We start from the raw sequence: 12,151 nt of genomic DNA, 5'->3' as shown, positions 1-12,151 counted from the left end.
GCGTCAAGGATATCTGTAAATCCCGCAATGAAACCACCTGAAAAAGCCTCGAGTGTGAGTTTTGCTGTGAGTTATAGGGTCACAGAAACCCCTTTCACACTTGCACCACAACCCTGAACTTATCTAGACGTTACCCAGAGGAGCCGTACGTATGTGAGAATGCAAGTGCCTGAATCAGCTGACAATCGAATAGATTTTATCCTGCCAGCTCTCTAGTACAAAGTCCATGCAATTACCGACTGGCCCATCTGTTAATAGAGCAGATAATTGTCCTGAGAATTCACAGCGAATAAGTGGGCTTGTTGATGGTGTTTCTCGAACACAAGTGGTGCGAAGCTGGAAGAATACAAACATCCGAGGGCAAAGAAGGATGGTACGTGTCCACAGGGGCATTTTTTGACACTAGGGGTCGCATTGCTTCCTGGCATTGGACCCTTGATGGGCATGCCACTAAATAAATAGGCAAATGGTTTCTAGACATTGGACCACTCAAAGCACTTTTTACACTATGAGTCACCCATTCACACACTGGTGGCCGAGGCTACCGAGCAGGGTGCCACCTGCTACTCCGTTTTTAACGCTGACGGGGTTCAGAAACTTGCTCAAGGACACTATGACATGCAGACTGGAGGAGCCAGGGATCGAAGTGGACGATCGCTCAGCCACCCCTAGAACATAGGCTGTTCTTGGATTTCAAAATAGACCGACATGGCGGCTCAGTTGGAAACATCTCTTGTATTAAGAAAACAGTTCACCGAAATGTGTTTCTGAAAACATCTGAGGCGAGAAACAAGCTGTGAAGTTGCTGAATCTGTCTTCATTTCAGAATGAAAATGATTCGTTTTTCAGGAATCTCCAGAGGCGGCGAGTTGCACTGGACGCCCCTGATATGCATCAAGTAGCATAGATTCAACTTTATGCAAATGAGGAGCAAAACACAACGCGGTGCTACCAGAATGCATCGCACAGAGATACACAGACAATGAATGGGAGATGTGGAAATGACGAAACCTGTGGACACAAACCACAAGGGCCATTTACACAACGACACCAACAAAACTGTCTCGAAATCTTCAGAGTAATTAAGGGAACGGAAAGAGACTGGCTACATAAATGAAACACTGTGTTTTCCGCACCACTTTTTGCATCATGTTCTGCCTCCTGCATGCTCTAGCCTGGAAACACCCCTGAGGTGGGAAATAAGCCAGGAAATAAGCCGTGTTCTAGGAGACGACACGTCTGACACAGATAATCTCCTGTTGTCACATGTAAAAGGGCAACTCCGGACAATGTCCCAACCTGATTCTCCATTCAGTTCAAATGAGTAACAGCAGAAGATGACATGTGGTTTCACATGCTAGGCTGCAATAAAACTAGAAGGGGGACATTTTCAAATTTATAAATACTAAAGACAAGCATAAGATAGAAAATGACAGCAGTTTTCATTCCAAAAACTTCAGCATCGTTATCTGTGGAAGCTGCATCTCATTATGCATGACAGCACATCAACTTCATACACATCTTCCAGTGTTACAATGCTATTTCAGTATTACAGTGATTCAGCTTTTATAAAATCTGTGTAAAAAACGAGACCTCCATCCTCTCCAGTCTCTCTGCAGGCACACCCTGACACTCTACCACTTGTATAACCTAAACCAAAGCACTTAACACATCTGTGATCTGCTGACTATCTCTCTGCACTCTCACCTGCGCCATCTGGCATCTGGGGACAGGTAACTCTAGCCGCCACATGGAGACACACGTGGATAAACACATGTACGCTCGCTCGTATACACTGATACAAATACCCGATGACGCACTGTACACACACAAGCGCTGATTGTTGACATGATTTTTGCCCAAAAGCAGCATGACTGACAGGGAATCCGACAATCCACCAATATGAACAGCAACGTGTTTGTTTATGTAACCAAAGGTACTAATACATCACACATGGCACATTGTAGGCTCTTCAGTATTGAACTTCCACACCAAATTTTAGGATTATGATCTTGTGTCTACAGTGGCTCAATTTGGTCTGTTTTCATAGTTATTCAAGATTTGTATTACAATATTATCAGCAGTACAGATGGGACCAAGAGGCACTACAGGACCTGACATGCTCTTTTTTGGGTGGCTCTGGTTGACTGTCTCTGAGTGTGAAGTGAGATTCTAAGAGACTCGAGAATAAGGGAGCATTTTAATTTGTAAGGTAGATAAGATAAATAAAAGTACTGCAAGTGTGAGGAAAAATATCTTTAAAACAAACTTCAAATATGAGGGAGGGAAACAAATCAAGGCACACTATTTGAACACTAGAGCTCTGAGTGTGAAATCCATCCTGCTAACACACACAGGTGGTCCTCTTATTCCACCTGGTGGTTATTGGTGGGACTACAGGTGATAGAGCTGTGGTTTCATACCTGCAGCTGTTCTAAGTGGCTTCAGCATATATCTGTGGTTTGTACAAGGATAGGAACGAGACTAAAGAGCAAATGATAATCGATAATTCACAAGAGCAGAGTGGAGAAAAAAAGTCTAAAGCTCTTAAAGGAAAAAACAATGCTTTCTACTTTCCAGAGCCCATTCTACTTTCCAGAGCCCATTCTACTTTCCAGAGCCCATTACAGGTTGACAGTGACATTGTACTGCAAAGATCACTTTAGATGGAACCACTCACTGTTTCTGTAGCATGTAAATGGAGTTAAATGTAGTCCAGGCTGAGATAGATGAAATTAAGCATCACATTATTTCTGCTTCAATGTCCTGATACATAAGGAATTATAATTACTTGCAGTGGATATGATCTCTGACAAAACAATCACTGACAGCCAAATAAGTCATTTAATTTAGCACAGCCTCTGAAAACTGTAGAATTTACACATTACAATAACTAAACTCCCAAGTCATATGATGTCATATAAATATCGCAAACCTCTGCTGATTCCCAACTGAGTTTAACTAAAGGAATAAAAGCAGAGATCGCAGGACATACTGTATCTTTGTACTTTTGAGCTAATGAGAACAAGGCCCCTCTGGTAGTTTCTCCTCTCCTCTTACACAAGAACAGCATGAGGACTATGGCTTCACTTCAGCCATTCATTTCAGAAAAGAAATCAACATTTATCACACCTGATGGAAGTGTGCAGAAATTGAGTTTCATCAAAAGCATATGTATAGGTTCAATTCAAAATTGTTGGCAATTATTTTCATCCTCATACATCCTACTGCCATCATGACGGGTTGCTGTTCTCTGGCACTATGACTGACTATCAAAATGTCAAAACATACAAATGTAACATGTCACATATTTTATTTGGCATCTACAACACCCTGCAACACCTCCTTGAATCATGTGGTTAAGAATGGAGAGAGCCAAGAATGTGTCTCCATGTTATGGGGCTGGGAAGCGAATGTGCAAGGTGTCTGTGACATATGCAGTGAACAGTGCGCACTAAACACATTTTTGTGATTTTCTGTGACTGTGTGTGTGTGTGTGTGTGTGTGTGTGTGCGCTACCTGGCCACATCTTGAGAGTTACAAGTCCTTGCTGCCTCAAGAAGAGCATCACCTTGATATTGCAAAAAGAGAGCAGAAAACATTACACAAGACTAATAAAGAGAACTCGAGCAAATATGAGAACATTAAGGATGTGCCAAGAAGGGAAGAGCAGGGTCAGTTGAGAGACGGTGGGACGGTACCTCTCTGGAAAGTTGAAAGCAAGTATATCTTTGCCATATACCTGGTTACATTTTTTTTTTTTTTTAATTAGACAAAAACTTATCCTAATTGAATAAGACCCACTGAGCATATTTAACTTTTAATTTTTTGATAAATCTCAAGTTGTTCTTGACATTTTTGTTTTGCAAAATACAACAAACTCAATAGTCTATATAAATCTATGGGCTATATGTAACTGAATAACCACATCAAGCTCATATGTGCTGCTGAAATTAATAGTCGGAAACAGCTTTATTTCATATCTCAGTAAAGTATGAAATTATAATAATTTTACAAATGTTTTTCCAGATCTCAAAGAAATGTGTGAACAAGTGACAGTCAATTTAAGGTAAATTACTTTTTTGTTCAGTTTAAAAGATATCTTTTTTTTTAGTCTGGAACAAGGTGTCCCAACTAACCCTACCCATTTCCCCAACTGTCCCGAGAAGGCAGAATTTTGGGAAATACACTCCTTGTACAATTCATAATACTGTTCCTTTCACATTTGGGTTAACCTTTAAAAAACTTGATATATTGTTAGAACAGACAACTCTGTCAGGTCAGGAATAAAATTATGGGTGCGTTCCAAATCGCATACTTTTTCTTTTACTTTTAGCAGGTATTGCAGCTGTCCTTAAAAAGTACGCAGCATGCACACAATGGGGACATACTACTTTTTCATAACATTACGCCCTGAACTTTGACCCTCTTTGTGATATATCAAATACCTTGGAGATAAAACTAAACACCTGAGAGCTGTGATGTTGTTATTTTGCAATTAGTAATGACTGTATACATTATACACGGGGGAGGCCTTCTGTGCAGAGTTTGCATGTTCTCTCCGTGTCAGAGTGGGTTTTCTCCAGGTGCTCCAGCTTCCTCCCACAGTCCAAAGACATGCAGGTTAACTGGTGACTCTAAATTGTCCGTAGGTGTGAATGACAGTGTGAATGGTTGTCTGTCTCTATGTGTCAGCCCTGTGATAGTCTGGTGACCTGTACAGGGTGTACCTGGCCTCTCACCCAGTGTCAGCTGCAACCCTCAAGAGGATAAGCGGTTACGGAAAATGAATGAATGAATGAATGAATACATTGTAGATTCTAACATAATATATTCACAAAAGTAAAATTACACAGGCTATGCGTTTGTTTGCTATCCTTACTTAACACTTATGCCCTTTTGTTGTGGTTATATTTATATTTATTCTGTTTATTTAACTAGTGGTTCTTGATTTAAACAATTAGTCCTAATTTTCGACTGGTCAGCAGTTACATAAATGCCCGGTCATCTGTCGCTGCAGCTTCTGACAGATTTCAGTGAGCTGTCGAGCTGTCATCTGATGTGATAAATCTTCCCCTGCGCAAAGGATTGTGGGTCAGAATAGCCAGAGAAGCATGCTGGCTTGTACACTGCAAAATCTGACCTGATACATAACATCCTGGTATTTTGACATACTAAATCTTTATCTGGCGCACTACATTGTATGGTAATGTATTTTTATTATTCTTCAAGCAGTCTGTGAGAAATGGAAGGTTATTCCATGTTGATACACAAATGTCCCAACCAACTCTGCTCTCCACTGCTGTTTTTTTTAAGCCAAATCCAATTCATCAATATCTTATAAACTCAACTGACCACAATCATACTTTAAAATATTTTCTAAATATAGTGACCCATCACTAATAGATAAAACAATTATACTTAGTCAGAAAACACAGTGAGAGCTGATAAAGTGCACCTTTGTTATCAGAGTCTTTCTTCAGGCAGAAGGCCACGGCTGCAGCAGACAGCACACCGGCAGAGGCCACTCCTGCCCGGCTGGCTCGTCCACCTGTCCCCTGGCCCTCACCCCCGCTGCTCTCCTCCCAGTACTGGTTGTTGTTGCGCCCCCTGCTGGCCAGAGCCGCCCAGGAGCTGCGGCGGTTCTCCAGGCTGGACAGCCATCTAGGGGCGAGGTGGTGGAACTGCACCGACGGGTTCACACTGGTACCTGCCGTCTCCTCCGCCAAAATCCCCCTCCTGGAGACCCGGGAGGTGGACACGATGGGGTTGCGGTTGATCTCCGCCGGTGTCTCGCGGATGCTCTGGCAAGTGGCGCCACCTGCGCTGGTCTGGAGCACGCGGCTGCACGGTGACAGGCTGCGCGACCTTCGCGCAATAAGCCTGGTGGGAATGGATGATAACATGGCGATAAACTCACCGAAAACGAGACGGAGGGTGAAAGCCTTGGTCTGGCGATAATTCCAGAGGGAAACGGAAACCCTACAGGCCCGGGACACCGCGTTAATTCCGGTAATAACAGCCGTTACACCTCAATTTCAAGGCAGCTACTTACAACCACCTAGACGAAAACAACCGCTTCACCTCATCGTAGCGTGATGTCACCAGAAGGCGCGGTGCATTCTGGGAAATGGTGTTTTACTGGAAACTTCTATATCAGATGCTTATGACGATGTAAGATAAGTATCTGTTATGTACTTCCGTGTTCGCTTAAATCATTTAAACTGCAGTGAGGCATATTATTAGTGATTTTAAAACAGGTTGCAGTTGATCCTGTTTTGCGCATGCGTGATGTCACCAACTGTCACTTCTGGATTTAATTGACCAAAATACCCACTGTATTTACAGCATAGTTGTCCTGTATTTCATCACCCTACAATACGAAACAGGTGTTTCCCTTAATAAGAAATGATGTCACAATTAACCTTCAGTTTTAACAGCGCGTGCATCATTTTACTTCATCGCACAGGAGCTGTTTGGGATTTCTGGTGCTTTCCTACACATACTGTACATTGTATTCTGCAAGAAAGCACATGAGAATAACAGAGCACTCACAATAATATACATGTGATGACACAAGCACTTGTTTTGTCGCTGCACACGTCCTTTGGTTGTTGATCATGGCCGCCAGATGGCATCAAAGTACAGTGTTGTTGTGTAGTGGGCTACACAGGGTGTTACAGGCAAGTGTCATCATCTTCATCCAAAGTCTTCAGTTTCGGACACAATATTGAGAATGGCTGGAAAATTATATTTTAATTTCATCAGTCGGACACAGATTGGTGAAATGTAATGTGAAGGCTCTTTCACACTTTCACTACAATAACAAACCACCTCATCACTCTTTAATCCATTCTACTTTTTCTGTCTCTGGTGTGACTCCATCCCTTATCTAATTTAAATAGGCCTGTCCCTCTCCTCTCTCATTTGTTCACTTTTGTTGAGGTCTGTTTATGTATGTTGAGTGAAAGAAAAGATGATGAATGCCTGCCAGGTATCACATTTGTGACAATAGGATTTCCTGTATCAGACAGTATTGATGCACCTTCTCCTCAGCGTGAACCCACTTATCTCAGCATGTGGGTTTTTGTTTGTCCATGATCTGCGTTATTGTGACGACAAAAGAGAGAACAGAGATTGAAAAGATTAGTTATTGCTGAAAACCTGATGGACTTAAAATTAAATGCATCAGTATTAGGAAAAACAAAAGTTGTACACACACGTATGCCCATACAAAAGCAGCTCAAACCTGAGAGGAAGCATTGCATTCATTTATTGCTTCCTGCACAACAAACCTAGCACAATTTTCCTGATAATAATTGTCTTTAACATCACAATGAAACCGCATTTTGAGAGCATCTTGCTTTCTTCGCTTTCTGTAAATTGTCATGTTGAAGTGTGATGCTGCAGCAGACAATGCAGACAGGTATCGTTCAAAGTTTTAAAGCAATTGTGTATCAGTAAGTGAAAGAAATAAGCAGCAAGCGGAGGACAGTTTATTCAGATATCTGATGGCTGACATTTCCATCTACACCGACTACGTGCATATGATGAGGTTACCACTAAAGATACTGTGCATTCCAAGAAAAATAGTAGCAATATGTTGTTGAAAATACAATTTTCTTGTGACTAAAATACAACCTGAGCCAACCTAATTTGACATATACAGGAGTGGGCTGCAATTTATTAGATGGGTGTGTTGTGTGCTGGCAATGAGCTTACTGGCTCATATGAATCATAGAGGGCATCATGCTCCACCATCATAAATCCACTGGCACCTTTACCAGCAATCCTCTCTAAATGTCAGTGTGGGTTTGGTTTTGTAGACACCTGATAATACATCTATTCGCTCCAACAAATGCAGCTGAAGTCACCCACACCAAGATGTCAATATGTCTCTAGAGTAGATTTAAAACTCACTATCAGTATATCTGATGTGATGGCTGAGATCTGTATCTTGAGACGGCCAGCTGCACCGCTGCAGGGTCCAGACTGGATTGGCAAATGCAGGTGAAACTAATTTAGTTAACGATGGCTTGATTCTAGTGAGTCTCCCTGAGTGCCTTTTCATCAGCCTGTGAATAAACTGGATAAACGAGTCACAAAAGCAGCCAACTCCAATTGTATTGAAATAATGACACAACAAAATGCACATTTATCTTGCTGTATTGATAGCTCACTTGAAAGCAACATAGGCTTCCTCATATTTTGTATTTGACTGACAGTTTTTCCTTTCTGCTCTGTCATAAATCTGTCCATCTTGCACTTCGGGCATTGTTTTGCTTTCTGAATAAATCTTAGTAACCTGAATCATCAGAGGACTCTTATTTCTGTGTTGTATAATATAATAACTATTTTTACTTTAGTGTGTGATCACCTGAAAATAAGAAAAGCTGTGTTTTCATTACCTTTGAATGAACCGTTCTCTACATAGAGAGCGAGTCCTTGTCTACGGTTGCACTGCCATGTTTCTACAGTAGCACAGAATAGACAAACCAAACACTGGCTCCAGATAGAGCCATTTGCATTTTCTCATTTTGCAGCCTCTCCACGACGAGCAGCGCCACACAAACATAGATTTTTTTTAAATGTAAAACTGCTCTGTTCTGCATTTTTTTCTGGTTTGAATCACCTGGTCCATTTGTTTTGCAGAGAAGGAGACCTCGGTGGAAGGTAAAAACCTCCTGAACATCTGGGGCCGCATTCACAAAGCTTCCTAGAGTTGCTCCTCGTGACAAAATTCTAAGAAAATAGAGGACAGGGAGGAGGACTTTTAAGAGGTTTAAGAGTTTCTTAATCAGAGGAGAAATGGCAGAAAGACAAAGAGGTCGGAGAAATATTCTCCAAATCCTGGATGTTAGTGAGTAAATGAAATGCCACAGATTAGATCATGCAGGGATAATATTTCTGGTCGATCTTATCAGGGATACACACACAAATCCCAGCTTATGCTAAAAGTCTAGAAATAAAATTAACAGGATACTAAGATATTTGAAAAAACTGAAAAGATGCAATCAGTCTCATCCTTCCATAAGTAGAGTGATCACACTAACAATAACAACACTTTCATAGTCAGCAGTTCATTTAATTTCCACTGGGTGTCCACACCATGCAGGCTCAAAAGGGGGCGCGTCTATGACAACCAATCACACCTGTTAAAAAAAAGGCCTCATGCCTGGCAACAGGGTCAAACACCCCCCCTCACTTAGATAAAAGTTTCTATCCCTTCCATGCTCAGAGTTGCTCTGAGACCTTTCTTAAATCACTCCTAGGCTATGACTCCTCACTAAAAACGTTTAGGCTAAAATAGGAGCTCTCTGAGAATATTCTTAGAGTGTTTGTGAATATGGCTCCTGGATCTCAAGTTATCAGAAAAAAAAGGTGAGCACACATTAGCAGGTGCTGCGCTAGCGACCCGTCTGCAACAAGCCAAACACACTTTCCTTTAAAGGAACAGTGTGTAAGATTAAGGGGAGGATTTAGTGCCATCTAGTGGTGAGGATTGCAGATTGCAACCAGCTGAAACTTCTCTTGATTTGAATTCCTTTCGCGTTTATTATTCAGGAGGTTTTTACATGGAAAAAATTATCCATTGAGGTCTCTTCCTCTCCAAAACAAACAGAGGTGATTCAAAAAAACAATAGAGCCACTGTTTGATTTGTCCATTCTGGGCTACTGTGGAAACATAGCAGTGCAACATGGCAGATTCTGTAGATGAGGCCCCACTCCCAGTTTAGATATAAACGGCTCACTCTAAGGTAACAAAAACACAACAACTCTTATTTTTAGGTGATTATACACTAAAGAAAACTGCCAATGGACCTTTACGTTAGTAATGGAAAACTTGGAGCTGTTACAGGGTTTGTTTATTCACTAGAAATATCAGTCAGCAGCAAAAAAGCTGCATTGCTGTGGTGCAAAGCAAGACAGTAAAGTTCATGCTTGCAGAAAGTGATCACACCCAAATGACGAAGTTCCTCTGTGATGTGTGTACAACACTCTGGCTACACTACAGTACCTGTCAATCACCAAAATGAAACATTACAGCACATTAAAAAAACTTGCATGACTTATTTTTGATTTGTATTTTTACACAAACACATGTGTGATTCTAAGAAGGTGCTCTTTAGATTATTTGGGCTTCAAGATGTCGTGAGAACACCCACGGTTTAAACTGAATGAAGGAGGCCAATAATGGGTTTACACACTCCAAGATGAAAGGAGGGAGAGTGATGGAACAGAAAGTGACACGACAGACTGAGTGAAAAATAGATGGGCACAAGCAAGCAGAGTGAGGGAACAAAAGAGATTAACAGTGACACTTACAAACATATTTCATTGTAGGAATTAAAATGTTTATTGTTCTCAACATGTGAGTTCACATCTTGTTTAACTGACAAATCCAGCCATGAGGAGGTATGGCAGAAAGACAGGTTAGATAGTTTCCACGTCAGCCAACAGGAGCCAGGCGCGCCCCCGCTGCTCCGTGAACTAACAAGTTTACAAAAAGGTGCGCGTGTGTGGTGTGATAGCGCTCGGTGCGTTCATGTACAATCGGGAATATGAGAACCATAAGCAAAAAGTGCAACCATACAGGAGTTAACTGCATGTTTAAACTGCAGAAAAAAGCACGCAGCTTCCTGTTATAGAATCATTCATAAAGGGACGCTTGACAAATGAGCTTAAAGTGGCTGTGTGTTGTTCATTGTACTTGGCAACTCACACTACTTAGGCCTTATCTCCCTTGACTGCCGACCTGCAATTTCTAGGTCAGCAGGTCATTTTTTGACAATTAAAAATGTTCCAAACATGAGCCTGATGCTGAACTTTTAATACAGATCTGCTTCCAAAGTTTATGCTACACCTTCATGTGGCTAGTTTCATCTTTCTATATAAGATTGACATACAGCATACAGTCGGCAGTTGTATAACATTAATTTGATGGGTTGCATATACCGCTGTCACAATGCTGTTGGTGTAATGTTTCTCAAAGCAAGACAGGCTTAGCAAACTTTGAATAATGGCTAAGATCCCAAAATGTTATGATACAATATGATATACTTTATTTATACTTAATTGAAATTTGTCTTGGACTCAGGAGCTGCACAAGTACTGCTGCCAGGTGAAAAGCACACATCATAAAAAAAAAAACATAAAACCACATACACTGGTATACATGTTGTCGACAACATCTGTGGTTTCACATAAATTAATTAATTCATTCAGTCATTTTCCGTAACTGCTTATCCTGTTGGGGGTTACGGGGACCTGGAGCCTATCCGAGCTGACACTGGGCGAGAGGCGGGGTACACCCTGGACAGGTCACCAGACTATTACGGGGCTGACGTAGAGACAGACAACCATTCACACTCACATTCACACCTACAGACAATTTAGAGTCACCAATTAACCTGCATGTCTTTGGACTGTGGGAGGAAGCTGGAGTACCTGGAGAGAACCCACGCTGACACGGGGAGAACATGCAAACTCCACATAGAAGGGCTCCCCCACAATAAATCAACAGCTGTAGCTTACTTGGTGTGTGCCATAGACTCATTGATGTGTACTGCTGCAAAAATGTAGATAAAGGTCTATAACTGGATATTCTAATGTAACCATCTGTTTGTGGTTTATGTTAACTGGTTTAAGAGTTAAAGCTAAAATATTGCTTCATAGGTTTTTAATGGTTAAAAACTTATTTGAGGAGATGACTAGTAAAGTGTATTCATAAGGTGGGTCCCACTAACATTGTGAAGTACTTTAAATCGTTCTGTGCATTACAAGCAACAGTTCTGACCAGTGGAAAATGCGGCTGATAGCAAAGCCAATAATTACAAGTTAAACCAGATGAAGCAGTTGATGGCTTTCTTGTAATGGCCAGCTGTTTACAGTATATTTCAGCTCTTGTGTCTTTTAAATGTTAATGTTAATGTTAAACAAAATGCATCAAATAGACTTAAATTTAATCATAGGCAGCACTTCTTATTGAAAGCCTTCACTTCACAGATCAAACTAAGAACAAAATATCTTTAACGCAGAGCTGGGAGCTTTACGAGGAGCACCTGAAGGCAGCACAGGGAGGCGTTTCCATTGTAGCCGTCCCTGCGTTGCCTGCCTGTTCAGCGCTGGTTCCTCCTCCTCCTCCTCCTCC

The 12,151-nt window shown here is 41.4% G+C and overlaps 1 protein-coding gene across 1 annotated transcript in view; it reads right to left on the bottom strand.

Annotated features, from left to right (window-relative positions):
- Positions 1-6,131, bottom strand: part of clpb (caseinolytic mitochondrial matrix peptidase chaperone subunit B) — a 44,505-nt gene extending 38,374 nt beyond the window's left edge. Inside the window, exons 1-2 of the mRNA XM_049576448.1 lie at positions 5,459-6,131; positions 3,520-3,571 (exon numbers count right to left, since the gene is read on the bottom strand). Coding sequence (XP_049432405.1) covers positions 3,520-3,571; positions 5,459-5,906 — 500 coding nt within the window. The 5' untranslated portion in view covers positions 5,907-6,131. The remainder of the gene's footprint in view (positions 1-3,519; positions 3,572-5,458) is intronic.
- Between the last annotated feature and the right edge of the window lie 6,020 nt (positions 6,132-12,151).

The sequence above is a fragment of the Epinephelus fuscoguttatus genome, linkage group LG5 (genome assembly GCF_011397635.1).
Source record: "Epinephelus fuscoguttatus linkage group LG5, E.fuscoguttatus.final_Chr_v1".
Taxonomy (NCBI): domain Eukaryota; kingdom Metazoa; phylum Chordata; class Actinopteri; order Perciformes; family Serranidae; genus Epinephelus; species Epinephelus fuscoguttatus.
The sequence above is the reverse complement of the archived record's forward strand: the minus strand, read 5'-3'. Positions and strand labels throughout refer to the sequence as shown.